General features: G+C 36.6%; 1 protein-coding gene across 6 annotated transcripts in view; it reads right to left on the bottom strand.

The window, feature by feature from the left end:
- The window catches only part of PTPN4 (protein tyrosine phosphatase non-receptor type 4), a 219612-nt gene that overhangs the window by 122871 nt on the left and 69655 nt on the right, over positions 1-27086 (bottom strand). For 2 of the 6 annotated variants that reach the window (XM_040645905.1, XM_040618945.1), the window contains 3 exons: positions 15188-15295; positions 573-636; positions 396-495 (listed from right to left, as the gene is read on the bottom strand). In XM_040645905.1, the coding sequence (XP_040501839.1) occupies positions 396-495; positions 573-636; positions 15188-15295 (272 nt within the window). The remainder of the gene's footprint in view (positions 1-395; positions 496-572; positions 637-15187; positions 15296-27086) is intronic. The other 4 variants (XM_040618938.1, XM_008686110.2, XM_040645921.1 and 1 more) reach the window with 3 other exon arrangements.

The raw sequence follows: 27086 nt of genomic DNA, 5'->3' as shown, positions 1-27086 counted from the left end.
ATATATATATAGAATATGCTTTTACATGAAAAAAAAAAGCAGTCACAATTCTCACTACGCAGCATCACTGGGGTAAAATTATAACATCATCTGATTACCTCAATTAGTTACAGCAGTGCTTCTTAACCGTTTTTTTTTTACAAAGAGAAAAATCTAATTTCATATGGTTCAGCAGGCTGCTTGTGGCTGGATGCGGTGGTCATGGGTTCCAATCTCCTAAAGCCCTCCCAGCCATCCAAGAGGGGAGGAAACATGAAAGATCTATAACCCATTCTGTGTGATGGCTGGGAATTTCAGAATTACACACTATGACAATCTATTTCTGCCTAAATAACTTCAAAATTTCATAATAGTTCTGACAATGTTTTCAGGAAAAATATGCTCCATAAACCCACCTTGTGTATTCTTCTTGTAACTTGTTGGGGTCACTTACAAAAAATTTGACTCTAAAGTTCAAACTGTAAGGAGATCCTCCTAGAATTAATAAAAGCAGTTCTAATTAATCAGATTATATTAACCCTTTATCTTTATAAAGTATACTTGTAAAATGTCAAGTAAATATGTATGCTCACTCTTTAGCTGCTTCCTTATTGGTTTGTTTGGATCCAGCCACCTCTGAAAAACAAACAAATAAGACTGATTTCTTTTTCCTTGAGGAACTAATATATCAGTTCTTGCAAATCTGTAACATTTGAAGATCAATGCTAAACACTGCATTTTGAAAACAGTCTGGGAAAAAAATAATCAATTTACAGATATTCATCTCAAGTATAACAAAATTATACTAGAAAGTACTGAATGTATTTGTGGTACCTCTAAGTTTTTTATTTGAATTTCCCCTGAAATTATACAGTGTGCAATAACCTCTATTCCAAAAAGAAAAATGCTTAGTAATAGCAATCTGAAGTGATTTCTGTTAATTTAACTATATTATGTAACAGTGTGGCAAGTTTTTAAAATTCTTGATATCTTTCATAAAAATCTAGTTGACTTTATATATACTCCCATTCAGACAAAATCTAACTACACATCATGAAAATATACTGTTGAGAAAAATTTCCCTTTCCTTTTTTTAAGTAGGCTCCACACCCAGCATGGAGCCCAATACAAGGCTTGAACTCACGACCCTGAGATTAAGACCTGAGCTGAGATCAAGAGTCAGACATTCAACCAACCAAGCCACCCACACACCCCAACTCTTACGAAAAACTTTCTAACTTCCACTCTATTCCTTCAAAAATAAAACTATCTCCCCTTACCCCCTCCCCAAATAACTATCTCTTTGTAAGAGATAATGTTTAGTTAGGGGAAGGACTGATTTTTTTGGTGTGAGATTTTTAAGTAGCCTCAACACTTCTGAATGCCAGTTAAGCACTACTTCAGGAAAACTATAACTAAATTCAGATTGCCAACATGTTTCAGTTAAAAAAAATTAAAGAACCCCAAATCAGTATTAGATGTGGCAGTATTTTCAAAGCACTACATAAATATCAACTTATGTATCATTATGTATAAAACATACTCCTAACACCCATACTTGATTCCACACAGAGTACATAGATTTTAATAACAAATGGCTGAGAGTAATTCGGAAATCTTCCCTTTCCACTATCCACAGCATCCAACACATCAAATCCAGCTGATTCTACCTTCCAACTATACCTTGAATTTAGCAGTTCTTCTCCATCCACTCTGCCACCATCCTTATGTCTGGGATAGCTCTGGCCATAGCCTCTCTTTTTTTTTTTTTTTAAAGATTTATTTATCTTACAGAGTGTGTGCATGAGCACCCAGCAGGGAGAAGAGGAAGGAGGGAGGGTGGGAGGGGGAGAGAGAGAGCGTCCCAAGCAGGCTTGAAGCTGAGCGCGGAGCCTTACAAGGCGCTGGATCCCATGACCCAAGATCACAACCTGAGCCGAAACCAAGAGTCAGAAACTTAACCGACTGAGCCACCCAGGTGCCCCTCACCATAGCCTCTTAGCTGCTGTCCCTGCTTTTTTTCTTACCATGTTGTTCTTCATTCTCCATCCCAAAGCTAGAAAAGTCTTTCAGAACATATCACTTCTTTGCTTCATAGCTCTTGATAATTTCTCAACGCAAGATCCAAAGTCCCTACTAGGGCTTACAGGATCACTTCTTACCTCAATTTACTAAGCTCCAGCCATTATGGCTTTTTGTCTGTTTCTCACAGATGCCATCCTAGGGTCTTCAAATAAAGGTTTCATTATGCATAGAATGTCCTACTCCAAATTTCCCATGGCTGACTCCTTCCATTACCTTTTAAGTCTCAGCTTAAATGCTCTTCGGAAAGGCCTTCACTGGCCATCACTGATCACCCTACCAAAAGTATATCACAAAGCTCCTATTTCCCCCAGTTATTTTCTATAAACAGGCAAGGAATATTAATTTCTTTCATAACATTTTCTTAATCATAATGTTTGTTTTGCCTTTTTATTGCCCATCTCCTTCATTAGATTATGAACTCCATGAGGTAAGGGATAAAATCTGATTCATTCAAAGCAGACAATCAGCACGCAGGCATAGAGCTTGGCATATAATTTGTACTAAAAAAATTTGATGAATGAATGACTAAACCTGCTGAATGACTCAACAATCGGCACATGGTGGGGGGATCTGTTTCTGTGCCAATAATCAGCTGGTTTTCATCACCCTACTTAACACATTTGTTTTCCCTTGTACATCCACCCATTTATCCATCTTTCAACCCATTTATATTATAGTGATTTCATTCTTCATGCTTTCTAGAAAAAGTCATATAATATATTCATTTTAATGCTTGTCTATAATCAAAATTCAGGCTTGGGGAATCTATTCAAAGCCTGTCTTCCATATTCAGTACTCCTTTAAAATATTCTAAAATAGTATCAGAGATACAAATGCATTTATATACACAAATAGATGTATTAAGCTGAGAAAGCTTAGAAGGAGTACAATAATAAGTATTGGGAAATTTAACAGACCTCATCAATGACATTAGTGAGATAGGATTTAGGTTCTTGGCTTAACACGTGAAGATGCAATAACCCTACAGTGAGCACTACTGGACGGTACAGATACTGTTCCTAGTGAAAACACATCATTAAGTCAAAAGAAAAAGTGGAAAAACAGGCAACATGCAGCCAAGTTCTACAAATCATTATAAGAAAAAACCCCAATCTAATAGAAATAAAGATAATGGGTAAGAATAGAAAGTTCACAGGAAATATATATAACATTCAAGAAAAAATATTCAATCTTGATCATAATTAGAGAAATATAAAGGTAATCTACATTAGGTTTTCATTTTTCAGCAATAACACACTGGCAAAGATTAAAACTTTTAAAGCCATACCACAATGGCTTCAAGAATGCAGAAACAGGTACATATACATACCTCGTGAGAATAAAAATGACACCATCTCAATGTAGGACATCTTGGCAATATTTATCAAAATATAAAATGTAAAGGACCAACAGATCCAGCATTATTTTATACAGCATTATTTACTGAGATATATTTCACACAATATCTAATTTGCCATTGTAAAATGTATACTTCAGTGTACATGAATGCATTCACTATGTTGTATAACCATCAATACTAAAATTCAGAATACTTGCATCACCCCCAAAAAGAAATCCCATACCTATTAGCAGTCTCAGTACCCCCCACCCACCCATAGCCCCTAGCAACTACTAATCTACTTACTCTCTCTATGGATTTTATTATTTTGGACATTTCATACGAACGCAATTATACAACAGGTGGTCTTTTGCGTCTAGCTTCTTTCATTTAATGTAATGTTTTCAAGGTTAATCCATGTTGTGGCATTTAACAGTACCTCATTCCATTTTATAACTGCCATTTAGGCCTTTTCTATCATTTGGCTCTCATGAATTACACTACTACAAACATTCATGAACAAGTTTTGTGTGAACATGTGACTCAATTCTCTCCAGTGTATGTCTAGGGCTGGTATTATTTGCTCATATGATAACTATATATTTAACTTTTTAAGGAACTGCCAAATTTATTTCCATAGTGGGCTGTAGTATTTTACATTACCACCATCTGTGTAAAAGGGTTCGATTTCCTTGTAGCCTCATCAATACTTGCTGTTGTATTTTTAATGATACCCATCCTACTAGGTATGAAGTGGTATGTCATTCCTTTTAATTGATAAATTATATTCTACTGTAATAGATAAATTATGCTCTACTGTATAGATATACAACTTGGTTTATTCATTCATCAGATGGTGGACATGAGTGTTTCCACTTTTTAGCTATTACAAATAATGCTGCTATGAACATCTGAATACTAACTTTTGTGTGTGGACATGTTTTCATGTACATATTGGGAGTGAAAATGCTTACAGTACCTTTTTTTTATTACATCTTGGAAACAAGTATTGTAAGCCCTCTAATTTTGTTCCTATATAAACGGGTGCTGAGATTATATCATTACCTATATCTAATCATCTATCATAATCTGCTGTGCCCAAAATTGCTCTACCAATTGAAATACTGTGCTGTATTTAAGAGTCCTCATTGTTTGCAATGTAATATGTATGAATTTAAAATGTGGTATCTTACTAAAAGTGATTAATACCTGTCAAGTATTAATAGCTAATATGGAGGTTCTGGTTCAAGATAGCAATGTAGGAGAATCCTAAACTTACTTCCTCCCATGGACACACTGAATCTAAAAGCCACATATGGAACTATTTCCTCTGAAAAAAACCCCAAAACTAGATGAATGACTTCCTTCCACTGGGTGAAAGAAAAAATCCACATCAAAGTAGGAAGGACAGGCCAAGACACACTCTCCCCATAGACCCCACCCCCACCATGGTAATCCACAATCAGGAGGGAACTCACAACCCCACACTTCTCCCTGAAGAGCAAAGGGTTTGAACCACACATCTGGCACCCCAACTTTTAAGTCCTGCACCTGACAGTTGAGCGCCCAAAACCTCCCTCTTTGAAAGCCAACTAGAGCCTGTGACCACAAGACTAGAGTAAACTGAGAAACAGTTCTTAAAGGGTTAGTGCAAACTCACCTACCCCAGGGCAGAGCAGAGGCAGCTGACTGAAAAGTGCCCAGACTTTCTGCAAGAGAGACTTACTTGCTTATCTTAAAGCATGGGCCTAAGGGGAAGACATCTAATTTAACGCACATCTGGGGGTGCCTACTGAAACAGTCTCTGAAGATGGAGGCTAGCAAGTACCATCTTTGCACTCCCCCTCTGCCTCACTCCAGGCCACTCACATCTCTTGTATATTACTTGTCTGGCACCTTGATTTTTTCAACTGCTGCCCAGGAGATACTCTAGATTGTTTGGCTCTGGTGACCAGTGGGGCAAAAGACTGCAGGTCCCACAGGACTCTAACAAATGGAGAAAGTTCTTAACCACCTACAACCCATAGGAGGTACAGCAGAGAGACAACAAATTGAGGCACCCAGTTTTTCTGTGAAGGTGGCCTATTAGCTTTTCTTATAGCTGTGGTCAGAGTAGCAGGCTTCCAATTAAACACACATCTAGGGGCACGTGGGTGGCTCAGGTGGTTAAGCGTCTGACTCCTAGTTTTAACTCAGGTCATGATCTCTCAGTCATGGGACCAAGCCCAGCATCGGATCTGTGCTCAGCATAGAGTCTTTTTCAGATTCTCTCTCCCTCCCGCTCTGCTTCTCCCCCCACCCCCAATTTGTGCGCGCACGTGCGCGCTCTCTCTCAAATAAATAAATAAAATCTTAAAAACAAACAAACAAACAAACAAACAAACCCACACATCTCAGAACTGACTGTAATCCTCTCAAGAGACCTCAGAGGGCAGGTACTATCCTCAAGAGCTCCCTCTGCTGTGCTCCAGATCACCAGTGTCTCCCAGTGGAGAGCCTGTATATATGCCTGGTGACCTAGGTTTTATGTCTGCTGCCCAAGGAATCCCCCTTGATCATCTGGTTCTATTGCCCCTCATGGCTTGTGTTCATGGGTCCAGTGGGACTAATAACAAATGGAAAAACAGTTCTTGGTTGGCCGCCACTCCCAGGGCAGAATGAAGAGAAAGGAGAATAAAACACATCCCTAGTCTTTATGTGAAAGAGGCCTATTTGCTTGTATTGAAGATTTGGCCTTAGGGGCAGGCTTACAGTTTGGCACACCTATTAAGAACTTACTTAGGCACTCTCCAAGGAAAGAAGATGGTGGGTGCCATCTTTGTACTCTCTTGCCCCACCCAAGTTGTTGTTGTTGCTAAGAAAGGAGCTTGTGTCTGCTGCCCGGAGAACACACCCTTTGATGGCTCAGCTGTGAGGGCCTGCAGGGCTTCTGCAGGGCTTGTGTTCGCAGGTGAAAGGGGGACAGCAGCAAACAAAAAACAGTTCTTAACTATCACCGCAGGGCTCAGCATGGAGGGAGCAGACAGAAAAGCCCAGTATTCCCCTAAAAGAGGGGTATCTGCATACTTTAAAAGCTGCTGTGGAGGGTCTGGCTTCCCAATCAGCCTGAATCCAGGTGCTGACTGAGACACTCCCCTTTGAGACACTGACAGGTCTTGGCACACCTTTAACTACTGGGAGCCACTAAAAATAAAACAGGCTGCTTGGGAAATTATGAGCTAGGGCAGTGGTGAATGATAAGGTTCAATATAAGGCCATTTCTTCGACACTGGGAGAGGTGACTGATTTATCTAATGCACAGAAACCAATATAGAAAGAAAAGCAATCCCCCCCCCAAACAGAGAAATACTTCCAAACAAAAGAACAAGAGAAAATATCAGAAAAAGACTTTAATGAAATGAAGTAAGTGATTTACTTGACAAAGAGTTCAAAGTAATAGTCATGAAGTTGTTCACCAAGCTCAGAAGAACTGATGAACACAGTGATAATTTCAACAGATAGAAAATACAAGAAAGTACCAAAGTCACAGAACTGAAGAACACAATAGATGAACTGAAACATACATTAGAAGGGTTCAATAGCCGACTTAAATGAAGCAGATAAAAAGTGAGTAAACTCAAAGATAAGATAGAACTCACCCATCAGAGCAGCAAAAAGAAAAAAACAATGAAAATGAGTACAGACAGCTTAAAGGACTTGTGGGACAATAGCTAGCCGTTCAGTATTCATATCATAGGGATCCCAGGAGTAGAAAAGAGATAGAAAGGAGCAGAAAACTTATTTGAAGAAATAATGGCTGAGAGCTATCTTAACCTGGGGAAGGAAACAGACAACCAGATCCAAAAATCTCAGGGAGTTCCAAATAAGAGGAATCCAAAGAGACCCACTTAAGACACATTTTTTTTTTCAAGGAGAGAATTTTAAAAGCAGCAAGAAGGAAACAACGTGTCACCTAAAAGGGAAATCCCATAAGACCGTCAGATTTTTCAGCAGAATCTTTGCAGGCCAGAAGACAATGGCATATTCGAAGTGCTGAATGAAACGAAAAACTGACAACCAAGAATACTCTACCTGGCAGAACCACACCTCAGGATTGAAGGAGTGATCAAGAGTTTTCCAGATAAGCAAAAGCTAAGGAAGTTCATCACCACTGGATAAATGTTAAAGGTATTTCTTTAAACTGAAAGGGTACTAATTAGTAACAAAAAACCAGAAAAGTATAAATCTCACTGGTAAAAGTAAATATATAGTAAAATTCAGATTAATTAGGTATTAAGCCAGTATGAAGGTTAAAAGATAAAACTGGTAAAAATAACTATAACCACAATAACTTGCTAATGGACGCACAAAGTAAAAAGATGTAAATTGTGACATCAAAACATAAAATGGGGGGGTAAAAATGTAGAGGTTTAGGATGTTTGAAACTTGTTACCAACTTAAAATAGACTTAAAAATATAAGTTGCTTTATGTAACCTGCATGGTAACTACAAAGCAAAAACCTACAGTAAATACACAGAAAATAAAGAGAAAGGACTCTAACTATACCACTATAAAACATCATCAAATTGCAAAGAAAGAAAATTGCAAAGAAAGACCTATCTATCTATATGCTCCCTACAAGAGACTTGCTTCATATGTAAGGATACAAAAGGTGAAGGGATGGTAAAAGATATTCCATGTGATGTGGGGAACAAAGGCAGAAGGAAATGCACATAAAATTAAATTTTCTTATAACTTGCAGCCCACTGACAAATACTTGAGGCAGACAGAGTATGAATTCCTTCAGGAAACTCCAAACTGTCTTAACGGTACAGCTTTGCTAGAGGGAAAACCAATCTTAGCTTGACTAGGCCTCTGGGATCCCGTCAGTCTTCTTTAGCATATGAAAGTCCTCTCAGAAACTTCCCTTTGTCTTAACTTCCACCAACTCTAAAGTATATAATCAGTTGTTCCTTACAATCCTAGGGTAGCAGCTATTTCTGCCAGCGGTCCTGTCCCCGTGCTTCAATAAAAACCACCTTTTTGTACCAATGACGTCTCAAAAATTCTTCCTTGGGAAACCTCACCTTCAAACCACATCACATGCAAATGGAAACCTAAAGAAAGCTCGGTAGCTATACCAAGACAAAATAGACCTTAACACAAAGACTACAATAAGAGACAAAGTTATTATATAATGATAAATGGGTCAATCCAACAAAATATAAAATTGGTAAATATTTATGCACCTAACAGACCACATAAATATATAAAGCAAGTTTTAACAGACTTAACGGAATAAAAAGACAGCAATAAAGCTATAACAGAGGACTTTTTTTTTTTTTTTTAAGATTTTACTTATTTGAGACAGAGATAGTGAGAGACAAGCAGGGAGAGCAGGGAGGAGAGGGAGAAGCAGGCTCCCCGCTGAGCAGGAAGACTGATGTGGGACTTAATCCCAGGACCCTGGGATCATGACCTGAGCCGAAGGCAGATGACTTAACCAAATGAGTCACTGAGGTGTCCAATAGTAGAGGACTTTAATATCCCACTTTCATCAGTGAGCAGATCATCCAGAGACAGAAAATAAGAAAATATTGGCCTTGAACAAGACAGAGCAAGTGTTGGTGAGGATGTAGAGAAAAAGGAACCTTTGTGCACTGATGGTGGGAATATAAACCGCTGCATCCATTGTGGAAAACAGTATGGAGGTTTCTCAAAAAATTAAAAATAGAACTTCTATATGATCCAGCAATTCCACTCTGGTATTTATCCAAAGGAAACAAAGACACTAACTTGAAAAGTTATCTGCATCCTTGTGCTCACTGAGCATTATTTTACAATAGTCAAGATATGGAAGCAACCTAAGTGTTCACTGATGGAAGAATGGATTAAAAAGATAGGGTGTGTATACACACACACACAGAAATATTACTGAACCATAAAAAAGAAGGGGATCCTGCCATTTATGACAACTTGTATGGAATAAATCAGACAGGAAAAACAAATACCATTATGATCTCACTTACAAGTGGAACATAAAAACACAAAACCAAAACCAAAACGAAAATCCAAATCCTACCAAAATGCTGAACTCTTAGGTACAGAGAACAGGTAAGTGGCTGCCAGAGGTGGTGCGTAGGGCAGGCATGAAATGGTAAAGGGAGGCAAACAGTACAAATGTCCAGTTATTTTATAACTGGAAGTCCTAGGATTTAATGCATAGCATGGTAAGTATAGTTAGCATTTTGTATTAATGATAGTTATTATATTGTACATTTGAAAGTTGCTAAGAGAACAGATCTTAAAAGTTCATCACAAGGAAAAAAAATTGTAACCATATGGTGATGGATGTTCACTATACTTATTGTGGTGATCATTTCATAATATATACAAATATCAAATCATTATGTTTTACACCTGAAACTAATAAAATGTTACATGTCAATTATATTTAAATTTAAAAAAGCAGAATTATCTGTTAGGGATGAGTACTTCATCAACTCTATCAAATCCTGAAGGAATTTCAATTTAGGCCTGGAGTTCTGTTTATAGTCTTCTCAAAATTAACTGCTCATTCTTTTCCCTTTGTAGAGTCTATTGTTAAATCTTCAAAATGTCTCATATCTGCAAGTTAATTTTGTATCTCCCAAAATATAGTATTTAAAAAAACAAGGAGGTTATGTGATTGCCTGATAAAACCTGTTTTATTATTAAAATATTCTGTGTTTGTATTATTTATGTGTTGCTTCTATTAATATTGAGGCATTAAGTCTTCTCCAGCATCTACTCTATTTATCTTAACCAGTGATCTTTTTATTGTGACAATTATATTTTCATTTCCAAAATCTTTCATTGTTCCTTTTGCATGGATACAATATCCTCTCTAATCACGCCAATGTAAATTAGAGTCCTTTTCATTTGTTTGTTGATAAATTAATATTTATCAAGTATTTACTTTGTTTCAATCATGTTCTAAGTGCTTTCCATGTAAAAATTCACATCTCCACATTAACCCCAAGAGTGATACTATTTTCATTTTTATAAATTTTTACAAAATATTTTATAAATATTTCCATTATTTCTATTTTATACATTTCCCATTTCCATAAGTGTAAAATTTGCTGACTATAATCTGGAATACTACCCAAACTTCATTTTAGGCCCACATTCTCCCCTTGCTCTATATTTCATTGATTAAAATTTTCTTCCAGTTCCTCAAATATAACATTCCTCATTCCTCATTCTGGAACATTACACATGATGCTGATTCTCTCTGAAACACTTTTCTGCACCCAAATCTGTCACTCCCTCCCAAAATGGAACAGGGTTAAAAGAGACCAGGAACAAAAATCCAACATTTGGCAGACTACCAAAGACGTTTATACAATAGGTAGTAAAAGCCTAACTAAGATATTACAGTAAAACAGATGAAATATAAAATATGAGAGATCTACCGAAATATGTGAAATAAAAGCAAGCATTTTAGCAATCATATTGTCCTAAAATGAGGCTTGTGGATATGAGTCATCCTCTATGTGACCTTTCCTATAGTTTCTCAAACATGAATGAATTCAAGAATGAATTCAAGAATTTTGAGGGTATAAAAACAATCTCCAAAAACCAGACCAAGCTATTCGGTAAGAATTATTTCTTACTTCAGTAACCTTAGTTAGACTATTAGGTTAGAGCAGTGATTTTCAAAACATGGTTCCTTGGACTAACGGCATTAGTATAAGTGGAACTTATTTGCAGTGCAAATTCCTGAGCTTCACACCAGACTTTCTGAATCAAAGACTCCAGGCATAAGGCCCAGAAATCTGTACTTTAAGAAGTATCCAGGTGATTCTGATATAAGTTAGGTTTGAAAGCCACAAGGATAGGGAATACAGAAATAGTAGTAAAGAGTAAAAGATCATAACCACAACACAAAGTATTAGAAGGATGAAACTGTAGAAAGAACAAGTCAACAACAGTTGATAATCTACTCTTCATCCCACACTAACCGACACAAAGTCACTTTAGGGACAAAAACCCAAAAAACAAAAAAATTAATATACATGAATAATATAATTGGAGGGTTCGATGAATATCGTACTGATAAAGGCCAATAAGGAAGAGCCACCTTTACCTGCTTATAAAGAAATTATGCATAATGAATTGTAACCACATTACTCATTATTTTGCTCATTCAATAAACATTCGCTAAATACTATATTAAACCATACATTATGCTAAGACCTAAATCTGTGATAAACAGGTTTTAATGAAAACAGAAGAAATTTTGAAGAGTCAAAGCTTTTAAGCAATTTTGCTTGTTGTACTAGAACTCATTACCCAGGAAGATTTTTTTTTTTTTTTTTAAGATTTTATTTATTTATTCGACAGAGATAGAGACAGCCAGCAAGAGAGGGAACACAAGCAGGGGGAGTGGGAGAGGAAGAAGCAGGAGGAGGAGCCTGATGTGGGGCTCGATCCCATAACGCCGGGATCACGCCCTGAGCCAAAGGCAGACGCTTAACCGCTGTGCCACCCAGGCACCCCCCCAGGAAGATTTTAAAGAAAAGGATAACCTACTAAGTACGTATCTGTTATGTACAAGATCACAATAAAACATCTGGTGTTTTTTTTAGTTTATCAATTTTAAGTCCAATTAAATTAATTTCAATGTTTATGTGCCTAAGGGAGTATTAGCTCTGATCCTCTAAAACCATTATACACACACGCGCAGACACGCAACACATACACATATACCTAACATACATACACATACACACACACACACACACACACACACACACACACCACATATACATATACATATATACAGGGGCACTTGGGTGGCTCGGTCGGTTAAGTGTCTGCCTTCAGCTCAGATCATGACCTAAGGGTCCTAGGACTGAGTTCCACATCAGGCTCTCTGCTTGGCGGGGAGTCTGCTTCTCCCTCTAGTTCTCTCTGTGCTCTTTCTCCCTCTCTTGTTCTCTCTCAAATAAAACCTAAAATCTTTAAAAATATATATATTTATATACACCTATATACAGGTATATATTAACTAAACAAACTGTGGAATGAAAAAACTCTGAACTAAGGACTGACAAGGATTAATTCATATAGAATATAACCCAATTTCTTTTGATCTATGCTGGCAATTTGATTGCATGAATACCTCCTCTTCTCAACATGTTCATTTTTATAAGTTCTGTGCATCTATATATCATAATCTCTTGAGAAGCAGTATTTTGTAGTAGGAAGAGTATATGCTTTTGAGTCAGAATCAAGTTCAAATCCTTTCTCAGCTACTTAACTATCTATGTCATTAGACAAGTTTTGTAAGCCTCAGTTTTTCATCCTAAAAATATTTTAATTATACATTCATAAAATTGAGAATTAGGTTTACAAACAAGTCCACATTAGATGTTTTATAAACGTTAGCCCCTTACTCCTTTCTCTTTTTCAGAATGGCATCCCTCTGTCAGTCCATTAATTATCCTCAAAGTGTTGATGTATTTTCATATTGACAATCAGAAACAGGACATTACTTACAACATTTGTGCTGTCTACAGGCCCCCCCTTGGCATTTTGGCATTTCACAGATTCTTCTCAATACTTAAATAGTGAAACTGTAGTACCGTGGAAAAGACCCACATGGGGAGCTGTGAGACCCAAGACTAGTTCCATTAATGCCAGCAAGTAACTTGGGCTTTATCCCATTGGATTAGGATAATTTCTCACGAAAAATAGGGTGTTAGATGAGATAATTTCTAAGGCTTCTTCTGGGTCTTTGAAATTCTAATTCTAAATTTTGGGGAAGAATTATTTTAGGTCATTAGCAACTGGACCCTTGGACCTAGGAATATATCTTATTTGGGAAGGAAAGCTCAAGACAGAAAAGTAAGACAAAATAAGAAAAAGCAGGGGACTGCAAAAAGATCAACCCAGCTAAAAATACTTCAGCTTCTCCATATTCTTCCTGCTGTAACTGCCTTAGAATAAAAATGTCTTACGTATACAAACTTATGTAACAGGATTTCTTATCTTTTATAATATATGTGATCTCAGTATTAGCCCTTCTAGAATACTGTGTCACAAGTGATGGTTTTTCACACTCCTGGCAGAAACAATCGTGGTAAGTAGTTGCTCTTTCTCCTTTGTTGTCTTATCACTTCTCTGATCAATCTACAGACAGGCTTCCGGCTAGAGGGTTGGAACTAGAACTGTCAGCAACATAATTTAAGAATTATTAGTATTTTTGTTTTAAGCTCAACGTTGCACAAAGTGAGGTATAGCAGACACCTTCGGGGAATTTGCCTAGCTCACAATTTATCTTTCTGGGAAAGGTTACATTACTGACATTTCTACTCACTTCCATTTTCACATCTGTTTATTTATCAAGAAATAATACTCCCCCCCTCTAGGCCCACGTAGAAGCTCCAGTCTCTGGTGAAAGCATCAACTTATAGGGAAAGTTTGTTTTTATTTCAGTTCGGTACAAAAGGATTTCTTTGCACTACGACTAGCTGGCTCTTGCTTTCTTTTATCCACATCATCCTCAGTTTTTCATACAAAATCAGTAAATGATGCCAAGAAAAAGTAACATTTAACATCTCATATTTACTTCCCGTTAACCACTCATTCAGAAACCTAGGATTCTGGGGCGCCTGGGTGGCGCAGTCATTAAGCGTCTGCCTTTGGCTCAGGGCGTGATCCTGGCGTTGTGGGATCGAGCCCCACATCAGGCTTCTCCGCTATGAGCCTGCTTCTTCCTCTCCCACTCCCCCTGCTTGTGTTCCCTCTCTCGCTGGCTGTCTCTCTCTGTCAAATAAATAAATAAAATCTTAAAAAAAAAAAAAAAGAAAGAAAGAAACCTAGGATTCTGACTATGAGAGAGAGAGAACGAGACAGAAACTCTACTTTTCACATAAGAGTTATTTTATTTTCTACAGCCATTTTATTAATATGCCCTTACAAACTGATTTCTAAAGAAATGATTCTAATTTTCTAAACTATATATACAAAAGGTCTCCTTCAAAATAGTCACTCTCCTGTACTAATCAAAAGAATATCATATTCTTTTGTAAAAGACCCTATCAGTATAAGCATATAAATTTTCAAAGAATTCAACATTTCTGTTATTCATCACATGCGATCTTCTATTTCTATAATGTGATTTTTTTTCCAACAAAAAGAATCATGATTGCAACTATTAAAGAATTAGTAATAACCTAAGTAACTTAATGCCTAAGAAATGTAGAGCTGTGAAATTTAATCTCCATCTCATATGGGAGGGTATCCTTTGAATCTTCCTACTTGGAAAATTTACATTTAACAAATTAAGAATTTTAGTTAGAAACAGATTGCCATGAATGCCACAAAAAACTGATTTCATTTTAATGAAAGCTAATTTATGTAAGACTAAGATACATTAATACTTTAAAATATTTTACTTCAATATTTTAATATTGCATTAATATTTTAACCTTCATGCCCATTTTTCTCTTTCAGTCAAGTATCATGAGTTAGATTTACGTCTCAGTTGTCTGAGACACATAAAGAAAATGGTACTAGATTTACAGACTGACTTATAGTTATGAAAACCTTAAGGAAAAAACTTTACAATTCAAAACATCAAGAAAATGAGGAACAAAGGCAAAAGAATTACCTCTAATCGTTCTAATTAAATTCTTTAAAAAAAAAACAACTCTCACTAATCAGATTAGTAAACATTATAAATCGGAAAGGACTTTATATTATGAACAGAGAGAAAAAGTGAAATGAAACACAATACAACAGCTTAAACTTACTGGGTTGTCTGTGGAATCGTCAGCCAACTGCAAACCAAAATAGTCACGCTCAGTCAAATCAAGATGCTTGAAGACTATATCCAACAGAACTTGCCCCTGATCATGTTTCTAGAAGAGAAATAAAAGGAAATCAACACTGGTAGGCAATACACTTTCAGATGTTTGAGCTCCTGAACTTTTGTCCTCTTCTATTAAATTGGCAACTGTTTCCACAACGACTTGATTCAGGATAAAGAGTTTACGTGTTACACACTACTTAAAAATCAGTCTGACTTGGGAAGCCTGGCCCGCTCAGTTGGTAGAGTATGCAACTCCTGATCTCAGGGTCGTAAGTTTGAGCCTCACACTGGGTGTAGAGATTACTAAAAAATAAACTTTAAAACAAACAAACAAACAAAACCAGAGTCTAACTTTAGTTCAGATGGTTCAAAGGGTAATATAATAAATATGATGACATTGGGGTGCCTGCCTGGTTGGCTTAGTTGGTTAAGCATCTGATTCTTGATTTTGGCTCAGGTCATGATCTCTGAAGCCCCTCTTCAGACTCTGTGCTGGGTGTGGAGCCTGCTTCTTCTGCCCCTTTCCCCACCTCTCTCTCTCTCTCTCCCCCACTCTGTAAAATAATAATAATAAAAAAGATAAATAAATAAGATGACATTAAGGAAAACCTATGATTGAAATGCTTCTGCTTTCAGGCTAAAATCACGGTATTTTTGTAATTGTATATTGTTGCCACATTAACTCATGCATATATCTTTATCATTTGTCTTATTGTTTTTATTCTTCCATTTAAATTATGACTGGAAAGTGATGCATTCCTGGTATTAACTGTCTTTGTAGACTGTTAACAAGATGGTTGTAGCAATTTCAAAATTCATACCAATACATGACAATGTACAAAAGAACAACCTCCTTTGTAAGGTTACCTTACAAAGAACTTTCCTTCGTGTCTTATTGGCCAGACTGGGTCAAAAAGCTACTTGCAAAACTCATCAGTGGCAGAAAATATGTTCTTCAAAGAGTGCTTCACAATGGTGGCTGCCATTCGAATGACATGTAAATATTTTTTATATTGATGCAACTTACCTCCCCCACCCCTCTCCCATTCTCATTAAATTAGTCCAGGACGAAGATCAAGCATTAGTCTTTTAAAAAGCTACTAAGGTGGGGCGCCTGGGTGGCACAGCGGTTAAGCGTCTGCCTTCGGCTCAGGGCGTGATCCCGGCGTTCTGGGATCGAGTCCCACATCAGGCTCCTCTGCTATGAGCGAGCCTGCTTCTTCCTCTCCCACTCCCCCTGCTTGTGTTCCCTCTCTCGCTGGCTGTCTCTATCTCTGTCAAATAAATAAATAAAATCTTTAAAAAAAAAAAAATCATAAAAAAAAAAAAAAAAAAAAAGCTACTAAGGTGAGTCTAAGGTATTCTTCTAGAGACAAGATGGAATAGATGTACTTCTCCCTGTACCTCCAGCTAAGTGAAACAAAGAAACAAAACAAAACAAAACAAAACAAAAAAACAGATTAAAAACAAGAAAACTCTGAAAGGTGAAAACAAAGTGGCAGCCTGGCTAGGGGACTCCTTTTTTCTTTCCATTTTTTTTCATTGAGGTAAAATTCACATCATCTAAAACCAACCATTTTGTACAAATTAGTGGCATTTATTACACTGACAATATTGTGCGATCATCACTTCTATCTAGTTCCAAAACATTTTCATCACGCCAAAAAAAGTATCATACCCATTAAACAATACCCCCCCCCCAGCAACCACTAATGTGCTTCCTGTCTTTATTCATATATCTACTATGGACATTTCACATAAACAGAACCAAACATTTGTAACCTTTTGTGTCTGGCTTTTTTTTCATTTAGCATACCGTTTTCAAGGTTTATCCATGTTGTATCATGTATCCACCCTTAGTTTCCCTTTTGTAATGGTTAAATAATAGTCCATTATGTGGATATATCACAATTTGTCAGTTGATGGCATGGATTGTTTCCACTTTTCAGTACTGTGAATCATCTTACCAAGAACACTGCTTTCAATTCTTTTGGGTAAGTACAAAGAGGAATTGATGGATCATATGGAAATTATGTTTAGCTTTTTGAGGTACCACCAAACTCCTGTCTACAGCAGCTATAGCAATTTACATTCCCACCAGCAATGCATGAGGGTTCCAATTTCTCTAAAACCTTGCCAACATTTGTTATTTTCTATTCTTTTGATTAAAGCCATCCCAGTAGGTATGAAGTAGTACTTCAATGTGGTCTTCATTTGCACTTCCATAAAAACTGATGATATTGAGGATTTTTTTCATGTGCTTATTGGTCATTTGTACATCTTTGGAGAAATGTCTAATCAAGATCTTTGCTTATTTTATTTTATTTTTGGAGGGGAGGGGCAGAGGGAGAGAGAATCTTAAGCAGGCTCCATGCCTACTGCAGAGCCTGATGCACAGGGCTCGATATCATACTGCTGAGATCATGACCTGAACAGAAATCAAGATGCAGATGCTTAACCGACTGAGCCACCCAGGTGCCTTTCTGCCCTTTTAAAAAACTCAGCTGTTAATCATTTTGTTGTTGAGTTCTGTAAGTTCTTTTTATAATCGGGATGCAAATATTTTCTCCCATTTGTAGGTGTCTTGATCATATACTTGGATACACAAAAGTTTTAAATTTTTGTGAAGCCAAATTTATTCATTTATTTCTTTTGATGTCATTTCTATGAATTAATTGCCAAATCCAAGGTCATCTATCAAACAGAAAGGAGGAGGATGATTTGGGAAAGGAGTTAACTAGGAAAAGGAACAGTTAAGTCTTGAAATAGTAGATACCAATGATCAATTGCATGTAAAACTGACCAAAATTAAAAGCGCAAAAGGTTTTAAAACTCAACTACAGTGTGGATTACATGCATGGCCTTCAGTAAAGTCTCTGGATAACATACACAGAAAATAGAACAAAATAATTATACAAAGATTCTGGAAACCAAGCTACCATTAGAACCACAACCCACAAAAGCTGGCCAGGACCTGTATGCTACCAAGGTGACTTCCTGCAAAAAAGAAGATTGAATATGATTCAGTCTCACAAAATATTGCCCCAAAACGTCTAGAATACTACCTAAAAGCATTCTTCATACAAAGAACCAGAGAAATCTCAACTAGAGTGAGAAAAAGCAATCAACGGATGCCAACACTGACAGGACTCAGATGTTGGAATTATCTGACAAGGATTTTGAAGCAGCCATCCTAGGAACATTTCAAAGAGCCATTAATGAAAGCTGTTTAAAAAAAACAAAAAAAATTAATTAGAATATTTCTGCAAATAAATATAAGATGAAGGAACCAAAAGGAAATTAAATAACTGAAAAATATAATATAAAAATAAAAACTAACTTGATGTGCTCAATAGAATGAAGATGAGAAAGAAAAGAATCAATAAATTTCAAGACAGATGAACAGAAATTACCCAATCTAAACAACAAAAAGAAAACAGACTGAAAAAAAAAAAGAAAATAACCAGACCTTCAGAGACATAAGAGACAATGAAAAAAGATGTAACAGTCTTGTCCCTAGAGTCCCTAAAAGAGAAAAGAAAGAGTTTCAGGATAATCAAATATGTGAGGAAACACTAGCTGAAATTGTCACAAATTCAGCAAGAAGTAAAAACACAAATTCAAGAATCCAAGTGAATCCCAAAGAAAATGAAACCAGACAAATATACCCCAAGACACATCATAATCAAACTACTGAAAACAAAAGAAAAAGGATGGATGCCTGGGGGGCTCAATCAGTTGGGTGTCCGGCTCTTGGTTTCTGCTCTGGTTGTTATCTCAGGGTCCTGGGCCTGAGCCCTGCGTGGGGTTCTGTGCTCAGCAGAGTCTGCCTGTCCCTCTCCCTCTCCTCCTCTCTCCACTTGCATGCATGCTATCTCTCTCTCTCACTCTCAAATAAACACATAAATAAAATCTTTTAAAGAATAAAAAAAAAAAGAAAAAGGAAAAAATCGTGAAAGCAGCTACAAGAAGAATTAAACATTTACCTATAGGGAGTGACAATTCAAATTAGAATAGATAGTAGGAAGTTGTACATAGTATTTTCCACGTGCTAAAAGAACTATCAACACAGAATTCTCTATTAAGAGAAAATATGGTATAGGAATGAAGGTAAATAATAACATTCTCAGAAAAAGAAAAATTTAAGAGAATTTATCACGAATAGACCATCACTTAAGGAATACCTAAAAGAAGTTCTCCAGTCAGAAAGGAAACAATAACATGAAGAAACTTAGAAAAACAGAAAAGAAGAAAGAGCTACAGAGTGGGAGAAATTAGGAAAAATACAAAAACCTATGCTTCTCTGTAGGATTAATTTATATTTGACAGTTAAAAGTAAACATTTTAACTTTATTGACATGCTGCCCAATGTATGTAGAGAAAAAAATTAAGACAATTATAAAGTGGGGGCAAAGGTAAAGATCCCTAAAGGCAGGTAAGATTTCTATACTTCACTCAAGGTAGTAAAATGTTGTTACCAATATACAGTTGACTCTTGAACACAGGGATTAGGCATGCCAACTTCCACCCCCTGCCCCACAGTTGAAACCTGCATATAACTCTTGACTCCCCAAAAACTCAACTAGTAATAGCCTCCGGTGACTAGAAGCCTTACTGATAACAAAAAACAGTCAATTAACACACATTTTATATGTTGTATGTACTATATACAGAATTCTTACAATAAAGTAAGCTAGAGAAAAGAAGATACTAAGTTGTTAAGAAAATCATAAGGAAAAAAATACATTTATGGTCCTGTACTGCATTTATCTAAAAAATTCTACACACAAATTGACCCACGCAGTTCAAACCCATGTTGTTCAAACATCAACTATGCTACTTTAATTTGTATATATAAAACATAATAACAAGAGCAACCACCAAAAAGAGCTATGCAAAAACATACTCTCAAAAACACTATAATAAAAATGAGATTCTAAAAAATGTTCACATAATCTATTAGAAAGGGAAGAAAAAAAAAACAAATTAAAAAATAGACAGAAAGCAAGTAATAAAATAGCACACCAAAGCTCTAACATACAAATAATTACATGAAAATACATGGTCTAAATAGATGAATGAAAAGGCAGAGACTGACAGAACAGGAAAAAACCATGATCTAACTACCTACTATTTACAACAAACTTAAAACTTCAAATATAATAATATATGTAAATTGAAAGCAAAGGTATAGGAAAAGATATATCATGCTACCATCAATTTTAAAAAGTACACTTGAGAGCAAATAATTTTACCGGACAGAAAAAAGGACATTAGAAAATATTTATGCACAAAGAACATAGCTGGAAAGCAAATGAAATAAAAATAGAGTGGAAAGAAAATTAGAAAATAGAAAAAGCACAAATGTAACTGGCAATGTCAAATATCTAGCAATTGCTAGAATTATTAAATAGAAAATTAGCAAGAATGTAGAAGAATTCTACAATACATCAACTAACAGGATCCAAATGACATGTATAGGACACTCTCTAGTTAACATCAAAATACTCATTCTTTTCAATTGTCTATGGAACATTCATAAGACAGGCCATATCCTGGGTCATTAAATAAACCTTACCAAATTGAAAACTAAACTCAGTGCTCTATAATCATAATGAAATCAAGCAGAAAACAGTAACAGAAATTTAAGAAAAAATTAGAAAGGAAAACACTTGGAAATAAAAGAACACATTTTTCAATACTCCACAGGATAAAGAACACTCAAGAAAATAACAAAGAACAACAAACTGGAAAAAAGAAAATGACGTATCAATTTTTGACTGTGGGATATGGCTAAAGTAGTGGTGAAAAGATAATTTATGACCTAAATGTTTACATTAGAAAAAAAGAAAGGTCTCAAGTAAATAGCCTGAGCACCCTCCTAAAGAAAACTAGAAAAAGAGCAAAATAAACAGAAAGGAGGAGTAAAATACAGGTAAGAGCAGAAATCTATGTAGTGGCACCTGGGTGGCTCAGTCGGTTAAGTGTCTGCCTTCTGCTCAGGTCATAATCCCTGGGGGTCCTGGGATTGAGCCTCTAGTCAGTCTCCCTGCTAAGTGGAGAGTCTGCATATCACTCTCCCTCTGCCCTTCCCCCCTGCTTGTGGGCATGCCCTCTCCCCTCCTCCAATAAATAAATAATATCTTTAAAAAAAAAAAAAAAGGAAATCTATGAAAATCTGATTCTTTGAAAAGATTAATAAAATTGAGAAACTTCTAGCAAGACCAGTAGAGGAAAAAAAGAATACACAAATTACCAATTATAGAATTAAAAGTAAGGATGTCAAAGGATGTCACTACACACTCCAAAAACATTTACAAGGTTAGTAAATAGAGAAACATACCTATACACATACATCTGACAATTTGGATGAAATAAACTAATTCCTCAAAATGCAAAAACCTACTAAGCTAAAGGAAGACACTTAACCAACTGAGCGACCCAGGTGCCCTGCATAATTATTTTTTAATGATACTATACTTTAAAAAAAACTCTTAACAAACAAACAACACACACACACACACACACACACACACACACACACACACACACACACACCACCTCAAAACTGAAGTCTCCTGGGCCTAATGATTTAACTGGAGAATTCTAAGAAACATTTAAATAAGAATTAAGAACAATTCTACTCAGGGTGCCTGGGTGCTCAGTCAGTTGGGTGTCCCACTCTTGATTTCAGCTCAGGTCATGATCTCAGGGTCATGGGATTGAGCCCCGCATCTGGCTCCACACTCAGCGTAGAGTCTGCTTGTCTTTCTCCCTCCCCCTGTTTGCACTCTCTGTCTCTCTTTCCAATAAATAAATAAAAGTTTTTTAAAAATTATTTTAAAAAAGAACAATTCTACTCAACCCACCGCCAGAAAATCAACTTGCTCCATGAAACCAGTATACGCAAACATCAAAGCCAAAGTACAAAAAAAGAAAACTGTAAGCAAATATTCTTCATGAACATAAACACAAAATTCCTCAATAAAATATTAATAGATGGACTTAAGCAATCCTCAAAGGATTATACACAATGACTAAGTGAGGTTTTCCAGAGATGCAAGGCTGGTTCGATGCTCAAAACCAACCAGGTAATGATACCCTGAAAGCAGTTCCATTGACCTAGTACCCAGCAAAACAACTATTGCTAAGGAAAATAATTAAAAAACAAACAAAAACACACACAAACCCCAACAATGTAAACTCTCAGGGAATTGTAGTAAGAGGATAAAACAAATAAAACAGGATTTATTCAAAAAACTGTACTAAATCTTGGTAAGAATAGGAAGAGTCTGTGGCACTTGAGCCATGATCCACTTTTTCTCTCTTCCTCCCAGGCCAATACTATATAAGCTCCATTCCAGTGTGGCCAACAAGATGGGAATCCCTCTATTCTTAGATGCTAGTCAAGTGATACAGAATCTCCACAGAAGGGGCAGGCCACCAGCATTTCTCATGCATCTCAACTCTGTGTTAGAGATTTTTTTTTTTTTTAAAGATTTTATTTATTTATTCGACAGAGATAGAGACAGCCAGCGAGAGAGGGAACACAAGCAGGGGGAGTGGGAGAGGAAGAAGCAGGCTCATAACAGAGGAGCCTGATGTGGGGCTCGATCCCATAAAGCTGGGATCACGCCCTGAGCCGAAGGCAGACGCTTAACCGCTGTGCCACCCAGGCGCCCCTGTGTTAGAGATTTTTAAACAGAGGATGGTGTGGCCAAGAAGCTGGAGGCCTCCACACAGCCCTCACTCCTAGGGCAGAAACTAGACTCAATTGCAGAAAGTAAAAAATACTGAAGACATAAAGCAAATGTCTTTGCCTAGGGTCAGAAAAAGAGTAAGGAAACAGTTGAGGAAGAACCATGGCATGTACCAAAATCCCCAGTAGGTCGAACAATGACTGCCAAAGAAGGCAATAAAATATATTGGGTAATTGAATAAGTGAATGACAAATCGGCCTACACAAAAAAATTTAAGTTTATAGGGATTTTAAGTCCCTTTGCAAGCATTCCTGATTCCTCAGTTTTTCTGACTTCATAAGAGGACCAGTTAAACAAGGCATTTGAGAAAATCTCTAAAGCACAAGGGATAGTGCATCTGCACAGAAACTAACTCACTAGAAACAGTTGCTTTAAAGATGAAGAAATTGCTCCTAACAGAACTTCTCTAGGTTTACCACTAGAACTTTAAGTCAGTAACAACTGCCATGCGAAACTGAGATTCCTATTGGCAGACCAAGCACAAGGACAGATGTGTTAGACAAGTTTATAAGAAAATACCAAGCAGCAGCACTACAAAACCTATGGCAGAGAAAAATCCTTTGAAGGGTAGTACAGTAAAATGGAAATACTAAATAGGCCACATTCTTATTTGGCCAGTTAGTATGTAGCCAGTTCATCAACTCTAACCTATGGGAATAGACTAGTTCATCTGTGTATTGAGGGAGGAAAGGCCAAATTTAGGCTTCCTGCTTCAACCATAGTGGGTGTAATGGATCCACCAGACCCACCCACCTCCCCACACAGACATGTTGTGTATGTGTATCTTCATGGCAGAAAAAAAAAAAGGATTCCACACTTTAAAATGTCTGAAAACAACTAAATTAGATGATCTCTGAGGTCCCTTACTTCTAAAGATGCTCTCCTGAAGATGAAAAAAAGGGATGTTTTCACGTAAGAAAAAAGACAATTATGTAACAGGTAAGCAGGCTGGAACACTTAAGGACTGCCGGAAAGAGTTATTTTCATAATGTTTAGGTCAAACGCATACTGCTCTTAGAGGATGGACTTTGATTATACCTGGATGAAGCATACACAATGAAAAAGGATTTTCATTAGGAGCCTGAAGTGAGGAGAGATTCTTAAGAGACAACATAAACTTTAAGAGATAACATATAAACACACACTGATTTTGACAAGAAATGGAGGTAACTTATTGATGGACAATGTAAAATTTAGTAGGGGGCTTAAGGTTTCTTGTTTTTTTTTAACCTTTTTCTTTTCTTTTTTAAAGATTTTATTTATTTATCAGAGAGAGAGAGCATGCACACAAGCAGGGGGAGCAGCAGACAGAAGGAGGAGAGTCTCCCCACTGAGCAAGGAACCCGACGGGGGACTTAATCCCAGGACCCTGGGATCATGACCTGACCCAAAGGCAGATGCTTAACCAACAGAGCCACCCAGGTGTCTCAACAGCTTCTTTATTCTGCCCGGAATGAATTTATAAAACAAAAGGAGGGAAACAAATGTTATGGTACTCCATTTAAACTATGTCTTCTACAGCTAAAAAACTGCTTTTTTTTTCCTATACAGAAGTTAGAGAAAAGGTTTTGCATAAAGAGGAAGGAACCTCAAGAAGTAAATATTATGGGGGTGCCTGGGTGACTCAGTTATTAAGTGTCTGCCTTCGGCTCAGGTCACGATCCCGGTGTCCTGGGATCGAGCCCCACATCTGGCTCCCTGCCCGGCGGGGAGCCTGCTTCTCCCTCTCCAACGCCCCCCCCCCCGCTTGTGTTCCCTCTCTCACTGTCTCTCGCTGTCAAATAAATAAATAAAATCTTTAAAAAAAAGTAGTAAATATTATGGCTAGCAAAATGAGTAATAATTAACAACAGAGACAGACAACACCTTCTGAATACTTGCTATGTCAGACACTATTGTGAGTGAACATGTATTGATTCATTTAATTATCATAAAAATCCTATGAGGTAGGTCCTATTAAGACTCTTAAAAGATAAGGAAACTGAGATACAGAAAATAAACACATACTTCTAAAGATCACACAGGTAGTAGCAGAACTTACATTCTACCAAGATTATCTGGCCCAAGAGCCTATGCTTACAGCCACCACAAATTATTTTGTCATTATCAACAACGGAAGACTACTTATACTTAGTTTTCCTTAACTGAAAGGAAAATTTTTTAAGCTGAAAATACACAACTGCTTTGTACAACCCATTTAAAACTACCAACTTTCCTTTCCAGCAATATGGCAGAGCAGATAATCTAAGAACTTTCTGCAACAAAATCCCTAGAGATGCTGGATAAAATGTAATAAACATTCTTTTAATTGTATATCTGGGCTGAAAAGAAGTCTACAGCATGGAGAAAGGAGGAAACAGAAAACTTAAAACCTGTGCTAGAACTGTCATGGAAAGAATTGTTAAAGAATGAGGAGTTGTGGCGGCTGGTAGCCTCAGTCAGTTGAGCACCCAGCTCTTCAGTTCGACTTGGGTTGTGATTTTGGGGTTGTGGGATTTAGCCCCAGGTCGGGCTCCTCAATCAGCAGGGAGGAAGATTCACTGTTTGGAGTGATGAAAAAGTTTTGGAAACAGACAGTGGTAATGGCTGCAAAACAGTGTGACTGTAATCAATGTAAATGAATTGTACTCAAAAATGTAACTCAAAAATGGTTAAAGTGGTACTCAAATGTACTCAAATGTACTCAAAAATGGTTAAAGTGGTAAATTTTGTTACATATATTAAAATATTCAAAAATTAATATTGCAATATACCAAAAACCACTGAAGTGTACAATAAAAAGGATGAACTATACACTTTAAATGTGAAAATATATCTCAATAAAGCTCTTAAAGCATACACAGTACATAGTTGACAGGTCCTACAAAGAGGAATTGACAAATACTTCCCACGCAGGAGATTTTTAGCAAAAGTCAACAAACTGGCAAACCATATAAAGAGTGAGATTAAAAACTGGAAATGTAAGTGATCAATAATTATATGGGAAACACCACCACCAAAGCACAATAAAGTTGCAGATAGTGGACATTCTTGTCTTGTTTCCAGTGTTAGGGGAAAACTTCCAGTAGTTCATTTTTAGGTATGATGTATGCCTTAGGTATCTGTAAATATCTTTTAGCAGTTTACGGAAATTCTTTCCTATTCCTAGTACACTAAGTTTTTGTTTTTTAATACGTTGGGGAATTGATCATATGGATTTTTTCCTTTATACTTTACATTCTTGAAATTAACCTAAATTGGCATAAACATTTAAGAGTATTTTTGTATATGCATATATTAGTTTTAATTTATTAATAATTTAGGTGGAAAATTGCAAATTTTGTTCATATTAGTCTATAATACTCCTTTATTATATAATGTAGCTGTTAATATCAAAGTTACACCAGTTTTGCAAAATGAGTTGTGAACTGTTCCTTCTCTTTTTATTCATTGGAAGAGTGAGATTGGTGTTATTTTTTTAAATGCTGAAAAAATTAATTAGCAGAAGGTAAAACCACAATATTACAACTCAAGCATCAAAATGGCTGAAATGTAAAAATACCAAGTGTTGTGATGTAATGAGCACTGGGTGTTATATAAGATTGATGAATCACTGAACTCTACCACTGGAGCCTGTAATACACTATATGTTAATTAATTGAATTTAAATTTAAAACATTGTAAAAAAATAAAAATACCAAGTATTGGTGAGGATGTAGAAATAAACTGCTGGAGGAAGTTTGACCCAGCCTTTCCACTCTTAGATATTTGCTCAACAGAAGTATGTATATATATTCATGAATATATACATGTATAAGAATTGTTCAGAGCTACAGTATTCATAGGAGCCCCACAGGTAAACACACCAAGGGTCCACAAACAATGGATCGGATCACTTTTGGTATACTTGTACAGTGATATCTCACTATCTATTGCTTTAGGGCGAACACACCGAAATATTGTTTCAAGAAGTATTAGTATCGGGGCGCCTGGGTGGCACCGCGGTTGAGCGTCTGCCTTCGGCTCAGGGCGTGGTCCCGGCGTTATGGGATCGAGCCCCACATCAGGCTCCTCCGCTATGAGCCTGCTTCTTCCTCTCCC

Source organism: Ursus maritimus, unplaced genomic scaffold (assembly GCF_017311325.1).
Source record: "Ursus maritimus isolate PB19 unplaced genomic scaffold, ASM1731132v1 scaffold_1, whole genome shotgun sequence".
Classification (NCBI taxonomy): domain Eukaryota; kingdom Metazoa; phylum Chordata; class Mammalia; order Carnivora; family Ursidae; genus Ursus; species Ursus maritimus.
This window is presented reverse-complemented; position numbering and strand designations above follow the sequence as displayed.